We start from the raw sequence: 24105 nt of genomic DNA, 5'->3' as shown, positions 1-24105 counted from the left end.
GGGCCCATCGGTGTACGGCTGCATGGATCCGGTGAAATGAATTACCAATCCTAAAACTTTACACCCCCAAGTCCTGAGTACAGTACATCATGCTAGTGGTATTTAATAAACACCATTACTACTTCTACTATTATTTCAACCACTAAACTACTAGGGCCATGTGTAGGTATTTGGAAACCTTCATGTTGCTATCTAGCTCTCTATGAGAGTTATGTCTAACTCTCATTGGTGTATTTTTTCCCAGTACTAAGTACAGTGGGCAGGAAATGTGTCTACTAGCTCGGTTATATTGTTATATTGTACTCTGCCAAGTGCTTAGTATAGTGCTCTGTACACAATAAGCTCTCAATAAATATGACCGAGTGTTATGTAATAAATTAAATAAATACTATTCCTATTATTAATATTAGACTGTAAGCCCATCAAACGGCAGGGACTGTGTCTATCTGTTGCTGACTTGTTCATTCGAAGCGCTTAGTACAGTGCTCTGCACATAGTAAGCGCTCAATAAATACTATTGAATGAATGAATGAACATTCCAAGCGCTTAGTACAGTGCTCTGCACATAGTAAGCGCTCCATAAATACTATTGAATGAACAACTGCTATTAGTGCTTGGCATATAGTATGCACTTTACAAAGACCATAATTATTATTATTATTACCTCTTACTGTAGTAGGTTATGCCAATCTCATTCACTTACATTTTACAAAGAGAAAGGTTTTTTTTTCTCTTCTAGAACGGGGGGAAAAAATACATTCTGGTGGAGGATATTTTTTGCTAATATCAGAATTACTTTTCTAACAATATAATGACGTGTCAACCATCAAATGAATTATTTTGCAGTTATTTATATATGTTAATTTATTGAACAGAAGGGTTAAGCAGAAGCAACATGACCTATCAAGTAATCAATGGTATTTATTGAGCATTTACTATGTGTAGAAGATTTTACTAAGCACTTGGGAGAGAACAATAAAACACAATTATCAGACACCTTCCCTGCCCGTGTTGAGCTTACAGGCCTAGTGGAAAGAGCATGGGCCTGGGAGTCAGAGGACCTGAGTTCTTATCCCAGCTCTTCTAACTTCTTTGCTTTGTGACCTTGGGCACTTATCCCCATCCGTAAAGTGGGGATTAAACTACATGTCCTCCCTCCTACTTAAGACTGTGAACCCCATGTGGGACAGGGACCATGTCCTACCTGATTAACTTGTATCTACACCAGCGCTTAGAACAGTGCTTGACACATAGAAAGCTCTTAAATTTAAATTAATGATAATGATAATGACTGCAAGAGCCCATCTAAGGGTGAAGACTTACTTCCTGTTCCATCTTTGACTCTAGGACCTTCTGGATTAGTCTCTGCAACAATATTGGCATTGGCATGGTTCTCCAATTCCATCAGGTTTGTAGCAAATTCATTCTCCTCTCCAAAGTCAGGATGGCCAAAGATCCAATCAAGGGCCCTCTCCAAGTTGTTATTCTAATAACAAACAACGATAACATTTACAACATGCATCCTATATGGCACTTGGGCCTTCAATTAAACCAGAATTTAATGTCAGATTATGTAGTGAACAGGAAAAGGAAGGTTGGGCTCATACCCGGAAAACACATTCAAGCAACACATTGCTTCTGTGAATGAAAATGTGTGTTCAGGAAGTTTTCAGTGTCCTGTCCAAGGTTTCAGGCTGGATTCACCACAGTGTGATCTACAGCTCCATGACAAATATTTGAGAGAACAATATAACACAATTATCAGACACCTTCCCTGCCCATGATGAGCTTACAGTGGAAAGAGCATGGGCCTTGGAGTCAGAGGACCTGAGTTCTTATCCCATATATGGATGGGTGGTGGGGAAAAGGGAAATTGGAAAGGAGAGAAAAGATTTATGAGGACTTTGAGTTTGCAAATGAGCTAAGAATCATTTGCCATGGAGATACTGGTAATGCAGTAGTGAATCTATCCAGAGACCTAGAAGTTTCCCAAAGCCTTAAGTTATCTAATGATTCCCTTTGAGTTGTTGTTTAAGTTGTCTGAATCTTTAGGAGGTTTAGCTCGTACAAGAAGGTTGGCTTGCCATTTGGAAGAAGAGGAAGTTGGGGAGGAGAAGTTAGGGTAGCTTAGAGACGTGAGGTAAATTTGCAGATAGGCTTTTTGTCAAAAGAAATTTGCACTGGGTGAGATCTAATACATGAACAAAACCTTAAATTTCCCTCTATTTTTCACCTTTTTCTTTTTCTCTGTCTTTTCCTTTTTTCCTTTTCTCCCTTTTCACGTTTCAAATTCTCCAGTCAATATTTTTTTTCAAACCTTTTGGTCTCTATGGCATGATAAATGACCAGTCTTTTCATTTAAATATTATTTTTCACTGGTTTTTACTAGAAGCAGAGATCCCAAGTCTTCGAACAAGAGACAGAACTGTGCTCTATTCAGGATGTTTCTACTCTTATTGAATTCATTCAAACAAACAAAATATCTAAACTTTTCAAGTTCCACCACAGGGAACTAAATCTCTAACAAATGAAGTAATATCCCCATCCTAAAAAGTCAGGAATCAGTACCTCAACTATCAAGCAAAAACAAGTTACACTTTAAATACAATCTTGCTTCACCATGGCCTCCCTCTCCTTCCACATCCCAAAATATGAGGAAAGGATACTTCAAGTGGACTGAAAACATGTCTACCAACTCTGTCATATTGTACTTTCACAAGCACTGAGTATAGGGTTCTGCACACAGAAAATGCCCCCAAAATGCCACTGATTGATTAAAATGGGAGCCTTCACCCATTTTCCAGTTGTGCACCCTGGATCACCACAAGGAAGTACCCCAGAAAAAATGCTAGGAAAGATGAAAAGCAAAGAGAAACAGAAATGGTCAGTAGCATTCTTTCTTCAATCAATCAATCATATTCACTGAGTGATTACTGTGTGCAGAGCACTACACTAAGCGCTTGGGAGAGAACAATATAAACAGTTGGTAAACATATTCCCTGCCCACAGTGAGCTTACAATCTAGCGAGGGAGACAGACATTAATGTAAATGAATACATTAGAGCTATAATAAATGAATTACAGATGTGATAAAAAATTGTGGATATAATAAATAAATTACAGTTAATAATAATATCCTTTCTCTCCCTGAGACATTTCAGATACCTGTCCTGGACGACGATCCTTCCTGGCTACTCTAAAGTCTCTTATTTTCAGAGCATTTCTGGAGTCAATATGCTCTTATTCCATTTTACTGGGATCACTCTCAGATGGAAAAACATTGATTTGTGGACAAATTCAAACAAGTGGCCCAGAATCAGAAGACAAAGTAACGTACTTGGAAGTTTTAACTGATATAATAATAATGTAATAATAATTATGGTATTTGTTAAGCGCATACTATGTGCCAAGCACTGTTCTAAGCACCGGGGTAGATACAAGGTAATCAGGTTGTTCCATGTGGGGCTCACAGTCTTAATCCCCATTTTAGAGATGAGGTAACTGAGGCACAGAGAAGTTAAGTGGCTTGCCTAAGATCACACAGCAGAGAAATGGCAGAGCCAGGAAAACCAGTGAATAACCCAGAACACTCACAGTTGCCCTTAATGCCTGAATTGCCTGGTTTCTCTGGAAACCCATGGAGACGATGATGGCTACAATTTCCTCGGGAGGTTGGTTATCCAATCCAATCGCACCCAGGCTGGCTGCCCCAACAGAGGTGACTCCTCCCAAACCAGATGACATCAATGGTTCGGCAAAATCTAGGGCAGATGAACATAAACTCAGAGTTACAGGCCAGGTAAATAAAATTGTGCCGTATTTGGGGCGTCAGAGGGAGAAACAGGGCTTGACTCTCTGGTTTTCCATCCTGTTAAAGCTCTTCCCTGCCCTACGTGTGAAATATTTCAGGGGTCTACTTCAAACTTACAAGGGGAAAGAAGGAAAAATAGACACACAAATACGCAAAAAAAAAAAAAAGAATTAACAAATATATAACAATATATGCACAAATGTTCTAAGGCTAGCCGATGGAATTACCTGGTCAAAGAGGCATGGCTTAATCACAGAACATTTTATGGGAGATGAATTTTTAAAGTTGGAGGAGGATTTAGGGCAGATTTGAGAGAGGAGGGAATTACATAAGAAGGGAAAGAACTGGTTTGTTTGAGAGGAGTGAAGATGCAAATGTGCTATTGTGAGAAAAGAGAGCAGAAAGGTCAAAAGGAGACACTGATGGACAGCCATACTAACATTCATGAGTATCCGGTGCAGACAGAATGAGAAGCTACTGGAGGTTTTTGATGAAAAGAGTTACGCATTCTGAATGGCATTTTGGGAAGGTGCTCTGGACAGCAGAGTATTGGATAGTCTTGAGTAGCGAGAGTCTGGAAGCAAGGGGACCATTAGGGAGGCTGATGTAGAGTGAGTGGCTGAGGGCAGAGGCTCTGCTTCTGCTTCTCTGAGAGACCAGAAGGTTGGGGGCAGAATTTTTTTTTTATAATGGTCCTCGTTAAATGCTTATTATGTGGTAGGCACCATTCTAAGCTCTGGGGTTAATACAAGACAATCAGGTTGGACACAGACCCGGATATAATAATAATGTTAATAATGTTGGTATTTGTTAAGCGCTTACTATGTGCAGAGCACTGTTCTAAGCGCTGGGGTAAACACAGGGGAATTGGGTTGTCCCACGTGGGGCTCACAGTCTTAATCCCCATTTTACAGATGAGGGAACTGAGGCACAGAGAAGTTAAGTGACTTGCCCACAGTCACACAGCTGACAAGTGGCAGAGCTGGGATATATATGTACATCAATTGAATGAATGACTATATTATAAACTCCTTGTAGGCAGAAAAAGTATCTATCAACTCTGTTATATTGAACTCTCCTAAGTGGTTAATAGAGTGCTCTTTAAAATAAATATCTATGATTGATTGATGGGTTGATTTTTGGTTGGACTTTCAATCGTATTTATTGAGCGCCTACTGTGATTGAAAGTTCAATCATAAGTGCTATGGTGGGGGGAGGAAGCAAAAGGAGCAAGTCAGGGCAACGCAGAAAGGAGTGGGAGATGAGGAAAAGTGGGGCTTAGTTTGGGAAGCCCTCTTGGAGAAGGCGTGCCTTCAATAAGGCTTTGAAGGAGGGTGAGTAATTGTCGGATTTGAGGAGGGAGTGTGTTCCAGGCCAGAGGTACAACAAAGGCCAGGGGTCAGCAGCGAGACAGGTGAGATTAAGGCACAGTGAAAAGGTTAGCACCAGAGGAGTGCAGTGTATGGGCTGGGTTGTAGAATAAGAGAAGCGAGGTGACGTAGAAGGGGGTGAGGTGATGGAGTGCTTTAAAAACAATGGTGAGGAGTTTTTGTTTGATAGGGAGGTGGATAATCAACCATTGGAAATTTTTGAGGAGGGGAGTGATATGTCTTGAATGTTTCTGTAAAAAGATAATCCAGGCAGGTGGGGATACAATCATTATTATTGGGGCCGAGGGTGGGGTGGGTATAAAGTAGAAGGGAGACCGAGTAAGGGGAATGAGAGATTAGTGGGGTAAGGCCTGTTGGAGGAGATGTGACTTTAATAAGACCTTGAAGGCAGAGAGAGCGATGGTCTGTGATGGTATTGTGATGAGCCTGCAGCAAGTCGCTTTACTAGTGACTGTTTGTGATCCCACGAACAACAACAATGAAGAAGAAGAAGAAATTTGCGAAAGAACTGAGATTCTCTACTTTAGGACAGGTCGTTGCTGGCCTGTGGGGAATGGGGCACAGAGGGAGGTGTGGCCTTCTCTCCCTGTTCTACCCAGTAATGGGCCTGGACCAATCAACGACGGCCACGTAGGGCCACCGCCATGACCCCTACGGCAGATAAAAGGGGGGTGCTTTGAATCACAAGAGGAGGGAAGCAGTGCACGGAGGAGGCTTGCGGCATCAGCAGTCTGCATCGCCAGGAACTTCTCCCAACCTTCTGCCGCAGGATTGGCAGAATGGAATCCCTTGACCAGCAGACTGGTACTGGACCCTTGGTGGAGTGGAGTGAGTGAGAGCATGCATGCGTTACTCCCTAGCAAGTTGGTAAAAACTAAGTAAAAAACTCCCCACAGTAACCTTGGTGGTGGAGGTATGTTTGACTCTCTAAGTGTCATTGAGGCCATCCCGGTCCAGGAAAGTCCTGGTTGGTACGAGCCGGGGGCTCGTGACAGGTATGAAAGAGGAGGGAGCTCTAGGCCATAGAGAAGATGTGGGCAAGGGTCGTTATTGAGAAAGATGAGAGCGAGGTATATTGAGTGTGTGGTAGAGGAGCAAAGTGGGTGAGCTTGGTTATAGTACGAAATCAACGAGTTAACATAGGATGGGGGAAGCTGATTGAGTGCCGTAAAGGTAAAGGAGGTGATAAGGAGTTTTGGTTGTTGAGGAGGTGGATGGGCATCCACATCCACTGGAGGTTCTTGAGGAGTAGAGAAATATGGACTGAATTTTTTTATGGAAAAATGATACAGGCAGCGGAGTGAAGTAAGGACTAGAGTGGGGAGAGACAGGAGGCAGGAAAGTTAGCGTGGAGGTTAATTCAGTAGGCAAGGTGGAATAAGTGCTTGGATCGGTGAAGTAGCATCGTGGATGAAGAGGAAATGGGGCATTTTAGCAATGTTGTGAAGTTAAAACCGACAGGATTTAGTGAGAGATATTTAGGTTGAATGAGAGAGATGAACTGAGGATAAGCCAAGGTACAGGTTTGTGATGCAGAAGGGATAGTGAAAGGGAAAGATGGGAAAGATAGGGGAGGAGAGGTTTTGACAGGAAGTGACAAGAGTTTGAACCGGAGCAAAGCCAAAACGTTGGGGAGGAATAAGCAACAGATCACTCAGTCAATGGTATTGTAATGCTTATTGTGTGCAGAGCAATCAATCAATCCATCCATCAGTGGAATGTATTATCGAGTGCTTACACTGTGCAGACCCCTGTACTAGGCACTTGGGAAAGTACAATATAACAGAGCTGGTAGACATGATCTCAGGGACCTTAGGGTCTATTTGGGGAGACAGACATTAAAGTAGATTAGGGATAGAGGAAACATTCATTCAATTGTATTTATTAATAATAATAATGTTGGCATTTGTTAAGCACTTACTATGTGCAGAGCACTGTTCTAAGCACTGGGGTAGACACAGGGGAATCAGGTTGTCCCACATGGGGCTCACAGTCTTTAATCCCCATTTTACAGATGAGGTAACTGAGGCGCAGAGAAGTTAAGTGACTTGCCCACAGTCACACAGCTGACAAGTGGCCGAGCTGGGATTCAAACCCATGACCTCTGACTCCAAAGCCCGTGCTCTTTCCACTGAGCCAAGCTGCTTCTGTGTGCAGGGCACTTTAGTAAGTAGAGTATAACAATATTCTTATATCATATATAAATATATATTATAGAACATAATAATATATAATATTATATATTATAAGAGAATAGGAATATCATAAATATTGTGGGACTGGGGTGACTATCAAAATTCTTAAGGGGTATACAGTCAAGTTCATAGTTGATTGAGATAGAGGGAAGGGAGGATAGGGGAAATAAAGAGTTCAGTGAGGGAAGGCCTTTTTGAGGAGAAGTAAAAAGTAAGGCCTTTTTGAGGAGAAGAGGGTTATGATAGTAGAAAGAGTGGTGGATTCTAGGATATGAAGAGAGGGAGCCCTGAGGGAAGAGGATATGAAAAGAAGCAGGAGAAAGCCACGTCAATAGAGCAAAAGATAGAGAGGTTGTCAAAAGCAGTCAAGAGATCAAGAAGGATTAGGAACATCATCCATTAGACTTTGCCAAATGGAGTTTGCTGAGGAAACCTCCTTAAAAGTGGATTCAGTAGAATAAAGGGAGTGAAAACCAATTTTCATTCAGTCATATTTATTGAGCACTTACTGTGTGCAGAGCACTGTAAGGAGAGCACTTAGAAGGATGAGGAAAGAACTATTGAGAGCAGAAGGTATATATACCATTTTTAAGGAGTTTGGAACAAAAAGAGAAGAGTTTAAGTAAAGTGAAACTAGAGCGTGTTGTGAGATACAAAGAAGATTTTCTTAGGTTTGAGCGAGACTTGAGTATGTTTCATAACAGGAGGAAAGGAGCCAGAAAGCAGTGAGAAGATGAAGACAGATGTAAGGGGGGACGGAAGAAGGAACAAGTGTTTTTAAGGGTGAGAGAGAATAGGTCCATTAGAACAGGTAAGGGGCTCTCTCTGTCCCCAGAAAACAATTATTTCAGGACAACATGTTTTTAGGATGAAATATCTCTGCAACTGATCACATCAGGCTCTAATATTTTTCTAAGTCTTCCAATCACACATACCGGGTTCTTCCATATGAGCAATGATCCAGTTGAAGGCCACTTCAGCACCCATGTTTCCTGTGTAGTATACAGCTTTCCGACAGGCTTCCAGGGGGAAACCCATCTCAGCCAGCTGCATTACAGAAGACTCGTCGATGTCTGGAGCTGTTAGATGTAGCATGAGGAATTAAGCGCTTAGTACAGTGTTCTGCACATAGTAAGTGCTCAATAAATACTGTTGAATGAAATCCACCCACTATAATGCCTACCTCTCAGCATGCAACCGACAAATCACTTCAAAAAATAAACCCATCCATTCTTTGGCAACTTTAGCCACTGAATACTCACGTACAGCTACCTCCCTCTAGACTGTAAGCTCAATCTGGGCAGGGAACGTTCTACCAACTCTGTTATATTGTTGTATTCTACTGTCCCAAGCATTTAGTACAGTGCTCTGAACACAGTAAGTGCTCATAAATATGAGTGATTGATTGAAACCATCTTACAACTTCTGCAGGAGATGGCATTGGAGGAGGGGAAAACATAGCCTCAATGAAGAGACTGTATTTGTACTTTTATAAAAGACTAGAAAAGATCCTTAAATACATCTGTCCAAATATAAATTATTTAGCCTCAGGGCAAACTAAGTCTCAAAACTTTGGATGTGGTCGTTTACTGTGCTTGTCTTAGAAGAAAGATATGGAAATTTGGGTGAGTTTTCAGTTATAATCAAAACCTTAGTTAATATTTAGTGGGATGATTTTTCTCTTTTCGTAGAAGCATGCTGGGCATCCCAAAAACACATTTGGAATCCTCTCTGAAACAAATGTTCCTCTGACATCCATGTGTCCTGATGAGTCTCCTCTGCTTGTGGAGAGTAATTGCTTCAAATTGCATGTTGCCTCAATCAATTTTCTCCTTTATGGATGCCAACAGACCTGAAGATGCCAATCCCATAAGAATTTAGGAAACAAAGCCCTAGGTTTGACAAGTAAGCTACTTGAGCACTGAGGATATTCTGCCACCGGAACATTCCAAAAGCAAGAAGAATAGACTGTGAGCCCGTTGTGTGCAGAGATTGTCTCTATTTGTTGCTGAACTGTACTTCCCAAGTGCTTAGTACAGTGCTCTGCACACAGTAAGTACTCAATAAATAAGACTGAATGAATGAATGAATGCAATCTCTTCTGCCATAGGAGATGTTATATGCCTTTTTGGTAAAATCTGAGTAAGGATCAAAAACTGATGTTTCTTTGGGCTTTTGTAAATTCAAAAACATTATAAAATAATTTTCCAAGCTAAAGAACATATGAATATCTGGTCTAGGGTGATGTCTTGCCACAGTCAGTTTAGTTGAATTGCTTAACACCCATCAGTAAAAACTAATCACAGTGAGAGGGGTCATGAGGTGATTTTTGAACAAGATAATCAAAAACTGATCATTATGAGTATCCCAGGGCCAAATTTTACTCCTTGGTAGTAAATTAGGCACTTTGGAAGAGCATTTCAGATTATGGCATTAAGAGACCTTTAACTGTACTGCACCAGTGTTTGCTAGGCAGAAGGTTCCTCAAGGGCTCCAACAACTGAAATAGTTATTGCTCTTCTTAAATACACCACCAAGTAATGACCCTGAAATTGTTTGGGTCCAATATGAAAAACAGATCCTATTTCCAAAGTGAGGCAATAAGAGAGAAGCCAGACTTTTGTCCTGTATTTTTCTCCTTTAATAAGCTGAAATTTTCCCACCCAAATATGGAAATGATGAAATTATTTTCTGAACAAATTTTCTAAAATGAAATGGAGGAGCATTTTATAACTCATAAACATCTCATTCAATTAATGTATTCAAGGAAAATTAATTCTATCATATTTAGTAATATTGGTATTTGTTAAGTGCTTACTATGTGCAGAGCACTGTTCTAAGCGCTGGGGTAGACATGGGAATCAGGTTGTCCCACGTGGGGCTCACAGTCTTAATCCCCATTTTACAGATGAGGTAACTGAGGCACAGAGAAGTGAAGTGACTTGCCCACAGTCACACAGCTAAGTGGAAGAGCAGGGATTCAAACTCATGACCTCTGACTCCAAAGCCCGTGCTCTTTCCACTGAGCCACGATATTTATTCAATAGCATTTAGTGAATGCTTACTGTGTGCAGAGCACTGTACTAAATGCTTGGGAGAGTACAATTTAGCAATAAATGGTCACATTCCCTGCTCACAACAAGCTTAAGGTCTAGAGGACACTACAAAAAAAGTGATAAATCTGCATATGTGTCTACCAAGGTTTGAGCCAAAATGAATGAGGAAAGTCCCTTGATTTCTGAAAACTGGCAGTTGCCAAAAGGAGCCATCTTCTATTCACTTTGCAGAACTGGCTATCTACCACTGGTTTAGATTTGTTGATAACTAATCATGGAAACAAGAAATGCTACTACAAACTCATAAAAAGACACAATAAAGCTGCTTGTACAGAGATACAGAGAGATTACCCAGTTACTGAACTATCACAGATAAATTTTTTTAACTACCAAAATATCAAGAGGTGTAAAAAAAGACGATACATACGCTCCATGAAATGGTTCATCAAGCGATCTAGAAATTAAGTCGGGGGGAGGAGAGAAAAGGGCAGAAAATGAAACCAAAAGATGCTTTAGAAACACTAGTAAAATAAAAAAGGTCATTTTGGACACCAATCCCCCTAGCTTTTATATTATTCACTTCACTTCAAGCATCAACAAAAACTGTACCAGCAACAATTCATAAAGGTGCTGCAGGCATTATGTGAGAATAACAAAATTCAGGTTAGATAGACCAAAGGAATCATAATCCTCAATTAATCTCAACAATGAACTAAATATCTTCACTCCCTGGAAAAATCAACCCAAGAAATATTCACTGATGGGGCACTTACTGTGTGCAGAGCACTGTACTAAGTGCTTGGCAAGTACAATTCGGTAACAGATAGAGACAATCCCTGCCCAACAATGGGCAAATATCTTACTGCATCAGCGCAACTGCCTTTTCAGTCCATTATTCTTACCCAATAGTGACGCCAATGAAATGTTAAAAAATGGTGTGATAATAACTTAACATACATACTTAACTTTTTAATAACACCTTATGAAATTATTTAAACATTTAAACCTCATGTCATTAAGCATCTTTTAACTTCTATACATATTGTCCATGAAAATACAGGTAAAGTGCCTTGCTATTTAGGGAAAGGCATACCCTTGTGCCACTAGGATATGCACTTGAACTGTTTTTGCTATAGAGTGATGGTTTACTCTGAACCACCGACACTCTCCTACTCAACGGCACCCAGAATCGTACTGAATCAACATGATGAAATTCAGGTTTAAGTACAGTAGTGTCATGTCATTCAATTTTGTTTTAATTACGCTCATCAACTTATATGAAAAACTATCTTTCTCAATAGTTTGTTTCACTCTTAGATTTGAATTAGCTATGCTGGTAGAGGAAGATGGGGCCATAGAGAAGGTCTTCCTGGTACAGGTAGATACCTCTGGGGTCATCGGGAATGACAATGGGGGGGGCAATGTCTGGAAGCTCCTCCTCTCCCGGCTGTAATCCCGTTGCTCGGAGATGATTGATATCAAGTAGATCTGGCATATCAATAGAAACATCTGCAAGAGGAGATAAGGTGACATTCATTCAAGCGTTTTAAAAGAGCCTCCATTTGATTCAGCAAGACATGAGAGGGGATTAACAAACACAGCATTAGCTCAGCATGCTTAGAGTTAATCATACTAAAAGTTTCTATCTACTAATAATAATACTTGTGGTATTTGTTAACCACTTACTATGTGCCAAGCACTGGAATAGACATGAGATAATCAGATCTCACATGGGGCTCACAGTCTAAGTAGGAAGGAAGCCAGGTATTGAATCCCCATTTTGCAGATGAGGGAACTGAGGCACAGAGAATTTAAATGACTTGCAGAGTCAAACAGCTGACAAGTGGCAGAGTTAGAACTAGAAGCCAGTTGCTCTGACTCCCAGGTCCATGCTCTTCCCACTGGGCTAAGCTCCTTCTCAAGGAAGCAGTGTGGAATGGATTTCAGTTCCCCGGTGCAGCTACCTGGACCTGCACCATCAGTACGGACTGGTGTTCTGTGACAGATATGAAAGCAATATTTAATTACAAAGTCAAGGTTTAATACCTTGTAAGACTCAATCCCTTCCTAAATCATGATGCTTCATCATTTCATGATTCTTTCAGGGATGAATAACGGGACTTGAAAGATATTTCATGATGAACTCTTAATTGTTGGGAGGTGGAAATGTTATCCTTCATTATCCTAACTAGCTCCGATATCACTACACAGAGCCGTCAAATGCCACGGTAGCAATTTCCAGAATGACTATCAATTCTATTTCACAGATCAGCCCTAAATATATACCTTAAAAAAACTGAAAATGACTGTTGACAATAAGAAACATACATGTTAGAATATTTGGTTTTATATTTTAATCATTCTGACATTTTAAGCAAATAAATAACCACAAGTACTATCCTTAAAAATTATATTTAAGATACCAGGGACACAAATCCTGATTTCAAGCAACAGTTACATCCTCAGTTTAGGTAAAGGCAAATACCATAAATAAGTATTTAATCTTTGGTTTGTCCCCAACCCTTGGTTTCTTCCAAAGTAGTATAACTACCTGGTGGCCCACTTCCAGAAGAGGTATAGTTAGCTACTTGTTCAGAGAAAATGCAGTTAACTTGTGGAGATGCCAGGCAGATTCTCTTGAACTTGGGGCATAATCCTTCTTAAGCTTCCTGAGCTCCTAACAGCTGAAGGCTAGACTCACTTCAGAGCTCTAAAAGATGTTTCTAAGTGAATTCTGAACAAATCTGTACTCCTGCTCAATTGTCTTCCCAAAGGGAACACCCTAGAAAACCAAAGCTCCAGCTTTTTCACTTCTTGAGGCAGTAGGCCTCCTTATACATTGCTTCAGCTGCTAACCTCTAAAATGGACCTTCAATTTAACATGAAGACACCTGGGTTAACTTAAAAATGAGGAAGCATGTGTGACGTATCTAGGCCATCAATATAATCTAGTTTTACAATTTTACTAGGACATTTTCTTTCAAACATGTGGGCTTATCGTGAAGCCCACATTTCGTTAGGACCTAATGCTGTAATGGATGCACATCAGACTGAGCATGCATGTTAAACTAGGTTTACCTCCCTCACGCTGGGACAAGGGAATAAGAAAGCATTGGCCAAGAGTTGCAAAATACCATATTTTCAGTTTTGTAAATCAGTCATTCAAAAAATACATTAATGGAAAATGGACCCCAACAATAGAAAGGATGAAACGAGGCTGATTTCTGCAAACTGAACAAAGTCCGTCCGTGTGTCGTCGTCGTGTCGGTGTCATCATCCCCGTCCCCCGTGTCCCCCCCCCCCCCCCCCCCCCCCGCACCAATCCCACTTATGCCCTTCCACATGCCACAGTTTTAGAACAGCTGGTTGAGGTTTCAAGCAAGAGCATGCAAATATACCTACCAAACTTTTTGGGTACCCAATCGAGACCAAATGTGAACTTCTTTATCTGTACTACCAAGTATTCAGGGAATGAAGCAAAGCGAGATGTTCTGGGAAACAAAAGTGGATTATATCAATAAAACAAGGCAACGGGAACAGTGAACACACAATCTATGAAGCTCCCTAAACTTGCTTTGAACCATATCCAGCATAGCTGGTTTGGGGCTTGAAATCAGTACATAAATAAAGAAATGAAGGAAAACATACACATCACAAATGTATGTTGCCATTCTTTCTGTGTCCTCCCACATTGATACCAACTGTAAGGCACAAGCAAATCCCTTGTGGCACATTTTCACTAAAATTAAACTTTATTATGGGATTTTTAAAATGAAGCACTTGCATTTAGAATTTACACGATGTCATGCTTCCACAAACTGCTTTCAATTATATTAGTGATTCTTTGATCTGATTTTATGTATCAGTTTGGTTCCAATGTCCATTTTGCAAATACGGAGAGGTAGAGAATACAAAAAAGAAAACGATCTTTCTAATTCCAGGTCAAGCACAAATGATGAAACTATCATCCAACCCATTCACAGAAATATGAACTAAGTCCCAAGCATGTAGTACATTGCTCTGCACACATTAAGCACTCAATAAATGCGATTGATTGATTGAAGCAGCATGGCTCAGTGGAAAAATCCCGGGCTTTGGAGTCAGAGGTCATTGGGTCGACTCCCGGTTCTGCCACTTGTCAGCTGTGTGACTGTGGGCAAGTCATTTAACTTCTCTGTGCTTCGGTTACCTCATCTGTAAAATGGGGATTAACTGTGAGCCTCACGTGGGACAACCTGATTACCCTGTATCTCCCCCAGTGCTTAGAACAGTGCTCTGCACATAGTAAGCGCTTAACAAATACCAACATTATTATTAAAATTACTCTCAAGTTTTATGTTCAGAATCAGCTCATCTGGTGATTGTTCTGAGTTCTCCAGTGACACATGGTAACGGTGGTATTTGTTAAGGTCTTTCTATGTGCTTAATAATGTATTAAGCACTGGGCTAGATACATGATAATCTCAGGTTGGACTAATTTACAAAGCCCTGCATTGAATTCTAGTACCAGTCAGTTCCAGGACCAACTGAAGCACGAACTGTGCTAATAAACAACCCTCTAAACTTCTTTGTGCCTTAGCTTCTCCATCTGTAAAATGAGTATGGTGTTACCTGACCCTACTTACCTACCTATTTACCCCATCTAACCTTTGCTGCACAGGACAGCAGGTACAGCCTAGGTTCTCCTGATCACAGAGGAGAGAAGGAACCTCACAATATTTGAATATTTGTAATAGTAATGCTAATATGCAGTTCTTCCGACTTGCTCCAGTAGAGCTTTTTTCCTGCAAAAAAGTTGGCTCAGGAGAAATTCTACTTCTAACTTCCATGGCAGTGATAACACACAAGATGCTCACAAGGATGTCAAGAGCAGGATAGTGAACCTCAAGTTTCTGAAAATAAGAAGGATTAGGAGAGTTGGAAAGAAATGTTCTGTCAACACTAAGCGACTTTTCAAAGCCTCCATTTTAGGGCTCAGTTTTGGTGCCTTGAAGAGCAAGAATACTAAGGAATCCTCCACAAGGCAATGTCTCACAACACAGAACCAGAAAATGATGGGGCCTTTTTAGTTTGAAAAAAGCACTGTTTTTCCTGACTAAAACATATCAATATAACATCATCCCTAGCCAAGATCTAGACATCACAAGAATAAACATCCCCTCCACATATGTTTAGCTACCTAGAGTAGCAGTAATAATCCTTGAACGTTATTCCTTTATGGAATCTAAGTTTTGAAATATTCCTGTATGTGAAAGCATAAGTTTTGAAAACATACATCACTTGGTCTCTCTGGAAGGGTAGACAACAATCCATCTGGGGTAAGGAAGTGTTCATTGATATGAGAAAAACTATGCTTTTCATTGTGATTAGGAAAAATAGATAGCAGAGGACAGTGGTCATCCCAAACCTGTAACAACTCCATTCCTCTACTGATTCTCACTGCTACTGAAAAGCATAATTTCTCAAATTCTCCCCAGCATAATGCTGAGGGACCATAGGGCTCTTTGAAAGAGCATTTCCTATTCAAGGTGATTGTCGATTCTAAAGCCTTAGTACCCTCAGGTGGCTGATAAGAGCAATTGCATTTTCTACAACCTCAAAGGAATGACACTATTATGATCCTAGGATTGATCCTAGGAATCTTCCAGCCAGATTCCTCCTTGAACCTCCTGGAAGTGTTAACTCACTGAGTTTTGAGGCTGGGAGAGCAGAACTATATTGCTAGGGTTCAGGCAAAATCATAATACCTACATTCTCAAATTCATAGGCCAGACAATTTTTACTTTTCATTACATTTAAAATGTGTCAAATGAAATGTAAAAGAAAGTCAACACCCTAAGTATCCCACTGAAACGTGAGGCGCGATTTCCCAGACTGGCCCATCCATCCCTTTGAAAAAGATGTTTATTACTCTCCTGTGCACAACACCCAAGTGGACAACCTGATTAGCTTGTATCTACCCCAGCACTTAGAACAGTGCTTGGCACTGAGGAAGTGCTTAACAAATGCCATCATCATCAAGTTCAGACAGCCTCTATTAGGCAGTCTCAAAAATGACCAGACCATCAGTACTGAAATATATAACTGTGAAAATCAACTGCAAGTTAACCAAGTCATCAAATGTGTCCGTATAACAAATGACCAGGGCTTGTTGTGCAGGGACATCTATATCAAATATAATCAAGGCAAAGGGAAAAAAAATTCTGTCTTTCCGAGTTTAAAGGAATTTTTTTATTCCTTCTAAGGAATGTAACCCTTCTGATGATCCTTCCCCTTTCACACCCTGAACTGGGATATATCAAAAGTATCTCCAACTGGCCAAAGATTATTAAATGGGGAAATCTACATTTCTTTCCAGAATTTCACTTTGGTTAGTTGGAGGGGTCTCCGTTGGCCAAAGTCTTCTGGAAACTAATGACACTACTAAAGTTTCTGAGCTCAGCCAAATTTCCTAGCTGGGGCAATAAAAGCCCCAGAAGACCATTAACATAGTTTTCCAATATGGATAAAGACCTCACCCTCTCAAAAAGAAAAGTTTTTGGAAATTCCCTTTAGAAATTTATTTAGAAAGGCCAGCATCCTGTAATACGTTGCAGAGTATTCAAAAGTGCTAAATCCTGGAGTGTTTGGGGGCCTCTTTGAGAAACCTGCTCTAATTCTATAGAAAGGTCTCATTCTCCCAAATGTGTTGGAGAATGCCTGTTCTAGAGCAACCTGGCCTGGATCCTGGCAGACTAAAAATGATTGGTTCTCCTATCAGATAAGAGTTTTTATTCTGTTTCTCTGTTCAGGATCACTCACAATAAGTCCCAGCCATTTCCTTTTTGCAGTGCTTAGGCCCATCAATGTCTGTGCTAAGGGTGCAGTTTCATATGTTTCCCTGCCTCCAACACACAATGCAAATCTACACAACCCAGGTCCCAACCCCTCAGAAGAGAGAAAAGCCCACCTTAATTGAATATGTTTTAATGAAAAATATTGTTCTAAGTCCCCATTTGGAGGGGTTGATTTGACCCAAGATGAACTGTGAGTCAAGTAGCAACTGTAGGAAGAGATTCAAGTCCAGTGTTCCTTCTAGAAATAGATATTGGAACTGTCTTTGGAAGACAGGATAAATTTGTCCTTGTTCTAAAATTACCTTTTCATTGTTTGCATTTTACCATCAACCTAACCTAAAGAGCCCAGAAGTAGTCTCTCTCTTGGGCACACTATATGATGGGCATTTAGTGAGTAATGACCTTTCGTAACTTGTGAGATGCACATGTGGCCTTTCTGTATTAAAAGAAAAACTGAAGAACAAGGAAAGCCCAGGAAATTAATACTATATGGAAATTTTGCCACCATAATGTCCTACAGTGAATTTAAGACTGCTGGGTAATCTAACCATGGACAACAAAAACAAAATAAACTGAGAAACCCTAAGGAAAGAAGGGGGAATGGAAGCTGTGGCTAATATACCACTATATACCATAGACTACTGATGTACTATCAATCAATAAATCAAGAGTATTTATTGAGCACTTACGGTGTATAGAGCACTAAATGCTTGGAAAAGAACAATTTAGCAGAGTTGGCATATAAACTACTTAATCACTGAGATATTGGTGAAAAAGTGAGTTGATTTTTCAAAATGATTTTTCTACTTTTTAAAAATACAACTGATTTTGCTCATTTCTGTTGTTTTAGATTTGGTTTCAAGATGGGCTTTTTGTTGGCGTTTTGATTTGTCCAACTGTCTGGTATTTTTCATGAGTAGAAAAGAAACTACAGTCTTTAATTTGAAAAAAAAAGGCATTATTCTGTAAGGCTACTCACCTCAAAGGGCAATTAACCATCAGACCTCTTTAAGGCTGAGTAAAAATAATCTGCAGAAATATTTGTCCTTTATGTTTACAGATAAAGGCCCAATATTACCCTCCTCCCACCCCCGAAACTAGCAAAATGAATTTAAAAGCTGCTAAATTTTAAGGATCACATATTTAGGCTTTGCCATTTTTGTAACTTTCCAGACATGATTCGGTAATTAAATTAGTCACACACCCTTCAGAGGTTTTACCATATTTATTTTGATGGACTGTCCAAGGTGGCAACCTGATAGACTATGGAATCATAGGCAGAACAATGAGAGAAAATGTGGATAAAGATTAAAACATTCATACCAGATGAGATCAAAATTTATCTACACTACTGAAAATACAACAGTTCATTCAGAACTCGTCCAGGAAGACGTTTAATTACTCGATTGCAGATATCAATACGATCAAGGTTTCCTTCCAGGCGGCATGGATAAACAAGCATGAAAACATAATTAAAATGATGAAACTTATTGAGGCATTTGAATTTCTTCATTAATATTCCTAATGGGATTGCATTTGTTAACTTCTGCCCTCCCCCCTTCATTCCCCCTCTGTGATTACAATCTACTAGTCACAAGAACTTTACTCCCACAGCTCTTGGGAACTACAAACGCTCTGGGCATGTCACTCCCCTTCTTAAAAACCTCCACTGGTTGCCTATCAACCTTTGCTCAAAACAAAAACTTCTCACTCTAGGCTTCAAGGGTCTCCATCACCTTGCCCCTTCCTACCTCTCCTCCCTTCTCTCTTTCTACCGCCCACCCCGCACGCTCCGCTCCTCTGCCGCCCACCTCCTCACCGTCCCTCGGTCTCGCCTATCCCGCCGTCGACCCCCGGGCCACGTCCTCCCGCGGTCCCGGAACGCCCTCCCTCCTCACCTCCGCCAAGCTAATTCTCTTCCCCTCTTCAAAACCCTACTTAAAACTCACCTCCTCCAAGAGGCCTTCCCAGACTGAGCTCCCCTTCTCCCTCTACTCCCTCTACCACCCCCCTTCACCTCTCCACAGCTTAACCCTCTTTTCCCCCCATTTCCCTCTGCTCCTCCCCCTCTCCCGTCCCTTCCCCTCAGCACTATACTCATCTGCTCAACTGTATATATTTTCATTACCCTATTTATTTTGTTAATGAAATGTACATCGCCTCGATTCTATTTAGTTGCCATTGTTTTTACGAGATGTTCTTCCCTTTGACTCTATTTATCGCCATTGTTCTTGTCTGTCTGTCTCCCCCGATTAGACTGTAAACCCGTCAAAGGGCAGGGACTGTCTCTATCTGTTGCCGACTTGTTCATTCCAAGCGCTTAGTACAGTGCTCTGCACATAGTAAGTGCTCAATAAATACTATTGAATGAATGAATACATCCTCAATAAACACAATTGATTGATCCTTAAGGTCACTGTCTCCAACCCATAAAATAGTCCTTATAACTTAGAGTGGACTTTGATGCATTTTGTACTTGGAACATGACAGCAAACATTGTAGTAAATGACATTAAAATTGGCCTCCTCATCTCCCCCCAACCCTGACCAACACACAAACATACACACACTCACTTCACACCAGCAGACTTGGCCTGTAAGGCGCTGCTCCAGAAATCATCCACGTTGTCTGGTTCAGAAAAGGCCTGAAGACAGGCACTGAAAGGGATCTTGGCCCGGACCAACTCTGGGAGAGGTCTCCTGGACGCTTCTGCTTCTCTTCTTGTCAGCTCGTAGGCAATGAGTTCATCTGAGCAGAAATATAGCATGAAGACAAATTGAAAACTTAGCAGAGGTGTTTCGAGATTGTTCAGCTAGTTTGAAAAAAACCCAGTGAACCCTCTGATAAGAATATTTTTCAATTTCCAGACACTTCCAAAACGGGCACTGCTATGGACAGGCAATGTGCCAGTTAAATTGTCATACTGTACTCTTCCAAGCACTAAGCACAGTGCTCTGCACACAGTAAGCACTAAATAAATACAATTGAATGAACGAATCAATTAATCAAAAGATGGTCCCTAATTTTGTTGTTCTATCCAAAACAGGTAATGAAAACTCATGTTCTGGCAGACAGGGCCCATTTCTTCTTAATCTTCCTTCAAATCACCCAATCGTCTTGCCACAGTTGCCTCAACATGGTGAACTACTGCCTCAACATGGCGAACTCCAAGGCCCATGAGGGCTACCCTCTGATGGACGCCACCTCCAACCTCCACCCATTGGCAAGAGGCCTGAGAGAATGTACAGAACACAGGGAAGGTTGCAGCAGCTTCTAGCCATGAGCTATTTGCCCAGAGCCATGAGGAGCCATAGGACTGCACCTTTACACCTTGCTTTTAACATTGTTTTTATTTTCAAACGTTCAATTTCCATTGATGACCATTTATAATAATGTTGGTATTTGTTAAGCACTTACTATGTGCAGAGCACTGTTCTAAGTGCTGGGGGAAATACAGGGTCATCAGGTTGTCCCCCGTGAGGCTCACAGTTAATCCCCATTTTACAGATGGGGTAACAGGCACAGAGAAGTTAAGTGACTTGTCCACAGTTACACAGCTGACAAGTAGCAGAGCCAGGAATCGAATAATAATAATAATAATGTTGGTATTTGTTAAGCGCTTACTATGTGCAGAGCACTGTTCTAAGCACTGGGGTAGATAGAGGGTAATCAGGTTGTCCCACGTGAGGCTCACAGTTAATCCCCATTTTACAGATGAGGTAACTGAGGCACAGAGAAGTGAAGTGACTTGCCCACAGTCACACAGCTGACAAGTGGCAGAGCCGGGAGTCGAACACATGACCTCTGACTCCGAAGCCCAGGCTCTTTTCCACTGAGCCACGCTGCTATTTTCTCCATTTCTGCCCTCCCCAAATGAGACTGTGAGCATGCAGAAGGACATACGCCAACACTCAGTACAATATATAGGCAGTTAATTTTTTTAATAGTATTTAAGTGCAATCTATGTGTTATTCATATTTACTGAGTGCTTATTGTGTGCAAAGCACTCTGCTAAGCACTTGGGAGAGTACAATACAACAATAAACAGACACATCCCCTGCCCATAAAGAGCTTATAGTCCAGAGGACATAAACGCTCAGGTAGATATAAGTGAATCATTCTGGACACAGTCCCTGTCCCGCATGAGGCTCATAGTCTAAGTAGGAAGGAGAACAGGGATTGAATCCCCTTTCTTTACAGTTGAGGAAACTGAGGCACAGAGAAGTTAAGTGACTTGCCCAAGGTCACACAGCAAGCAATTGATAGAGCTGGAATAAGAACCCAGGTCCTCTGACTCCCAGCCCCATGTCCTTTTCACTAGGTAGGCTGCTTCATGAAATCATGCTCCTTCTTAGTAATAATAATAATAATAAAATAATGGCATTTGTTAAGTGCTTACTATATGCCAGGTACTGTTCTAAGTGCTGTGGTGGATACAAGCCAATTGGATTGGACACAGTCCCTGTCCCATTGGGGCTCATGGTCTCAATCCCCATTTTACAGATGAGGTAACTGAGGCCCAGAGAAGTGAAGTGCCCAAGGTCACAGAGCATACAAGAGGCAGAGCCGGGATTAGAACCCATGACCTTCTGTCTCCCAGGCCCATGCCCTATCCACTACGCCTCAAATGAATTACATTCTCACAATAACTAATTTCCACTTTGCCTAGACCTTTAATCTCATTCCAACAACTTTTTAACTTTATTTGGGTGGATTTTTCACCATACCCTTGTTTGTGGCTGCCTCCATGGCCACAGGTAACTGCATGAGGTGGTCGATCCTCTCTGTGTATCGCACTTTCCTCGACTGGCAGCACTGGATGCGCTCTTCCACCAGGAAGCGGAAAACGTCACTCGGGTTTTCGGAACCGATGCGGTTTCTCTGCAGGATTGAAGAGATCAAGTTAGTTTATTCATTCAGAGGACACACCTAGAAAATATAATTCGGTGAAAAACTACTAGAGAGAGGATTACTTGGGGAAGACTTTCGACCTTATGAAAGTCATTACTGTTAACGATCTCTGTATTTGGTTCAATCTGTAGAATGTCCCTTGTTGGAAAAAAGACATGCAAAACATATAAACCCAGAACGCAATCTAGTGTTTTGTGTTTTCGGCTTCTTCTATATAATTTTGAAAGTTCTTACCTCTACTAGATTTACCAGGTGCAAGAAAAACTCCTGAGCATCTTGCTGTCTATTGGAGGAAAATTCCGGGTGGCCTTTACTCACAAAGGCTTTAAACATGCGGGGAGAGATTCCATTCTGCTGAGGCTAAATGCCCGAGGGGGAAAAACAAAACCTTATATGAATAAAGGCACAGAAACACATACTGGGTCTCAGAGAAACATTGTATTTTATCAACCAAGTGGCACAATCTTAGCTCACTGATGTAATATAATAAGATTTCATAGTACCATTCAAGAAGGCTCACTAAAATATAGGTTTTTTCAGGTAAAAAAATGTAAATGAAATCCTAATCCTAAATTTAAAATTTCTTTCACTGATGTTTTTACTTGCAAAATACTTCAGAGACCTGCAGATTAATCTGATAAGTAAATAGTTATATTGCAGAGGGCAGATCTACCACTTCTATCCAGTTATACAGGATGGCACAAGATGAGGCTCCGTTTTATTCAAAGCAGTAAATTCATGGTTAAATTAATAATAACAATGTTGGTATTTGTTAAGCACTTACTATATGCAGAGCACTGTTCTAAGCGCTGGGGTAGATACAGGGTAATCAGGTTGTCCCACGTGAGGCTCACAGTCTTAATCCCCATTTTACAGATGAGGTCACTGAGGCACAGAGAAGTTAAGTGACTTGCCCACAGTCACACAGCTGACAAGTGGCAGAGCTGGAATTCAAACCCATGACCTCTGACTCCCAAGCCCGGGCTCCTTCCACTGAGCCACGCTGCTTCTCTAAATCAGTATACACCAGTATCAACAAATCTCAAAACTGTGTTTAGAGCTAACATTCATTTGTGTTTTAAATGCAATGTGGTAAGTGATTGTATTTCAACTTGTAGCTGAGAGCTGATCTATTAATCAATGGCATTTATTGAGCACCTACTGAGAGGCACTGTGCTAATGCTTGGATGTTCCTTGTGAATATATGTACATATTTATTATTCTATTTTATTAACAATGTATATATATCTATAATTCTATTTATTTATTTTGATGCTACCGATGCCTGTCTACTTGTTTTGTTTTGTTGTTTGTCTTCCCCCTTCTAGACTGTGAGCCCATGGTTGGGTAGGGATTGTTTCTATCTTTTGCTGAACTGTACTTTCCAAGTGCTTAGTACAGTGCTCTGCACATAGTAAGTGTTCAGTAAATATGATTGAATGAATGAATGAATTATGATACTAGCAAGAAATTCCTGACAATTGAAGGGGAGAGATGGACACAAATGATTTAGCCTTAATGAAACAAGAACAAAGCAGAAAGGAGTAAAAGCACAACCAAGTGTAAACTAAGTAAACAAATGTTTGTTTGTACATATGATTATATAAGTAATATGTAAAGTAATAACTATATTAGTAAGCACTCATTAAATATGACTGATGGATTGATACATACATACATGCTGAGGATAGGACTGAAGTACACAAATGCTAAGAAAGGGTGTTGGTTTGATGTACCTCTATTAGGAATTAATCAGGGGAGGCTGATCTTTTCTCTCCATTTCAAGAATAATAATAATAAAAATAGTAATCGTGGCATTAGTTAAGTACTTACTATGTGCCCAACACTATACTGCATTCTGGAGGAGATACAAGATAAGCAGACAGAGCACAGTCCCTGTCCTAA

The 24105-nt window shown here is 40.7% G+C and overlaps 1 protein-coding gene across 1 annotated transcript in view; it reads right to left on the bottom strand.

The window, feature by feature from the left end:
- USP13 (ubiquitin specific peptidase 13) overlaps positions 1–24105 on the bottom strand; it is a 130617-nt gene that overhangs the window by 6659 nt on the left and 99853 nt on the right. Inside the window, exons 11-19 of the mRNA XM_029075988.1 lie at positions 22435–22560; positions 22017–22170; positions 19863–20037; positions 13856–13944; positions 11840–11962; positions 10881–10907; positions 8333–8476; positions 3595–3761; positions 1324–1486 (exon numbers count right to left, since the gene is read on the bottom strand). Of these exons, the coding sequence (XP_028931821.1) occupies positions 1324–1486; positions 3595–3761; positions 8333–8476; positions 10881–10907; positions 11840–11962; positions 13856–13944; positions 19863–20037; positions 22017–22170; positions 22435–22560 (1168 nt within the window). The remainder of the gene's footprint in view (positions 1–1323; positions 1487–3594; positions 3762–8332; positions 8477–10880; positions 10908–11839; positions 11963–13855; positions 13945–19862; positions 20038–22016; positions 22171–22434; positions 22561–24105) is intronic.

Source organism: Ornithorhynchus anatinus, chromosome 1 (assembly GCF_004115215.2).
Source record: "Ornithorhynchus anatinus isolate Pmale09 chromosome 1, mOrnAna1.pri.v4, whole genome shotgun sequence".
NCBI lineage: Eukaryota > Metazoa > Chordata > Mammalia > Monotremata > Ornithorhynchidae > Ornithorhynchus > Ornithorhynchus anatinus.
Note: the sequence above shows the minus strand (reverse complement) of the source record. Positions and strands in the feature narration are given on the sequence as shown.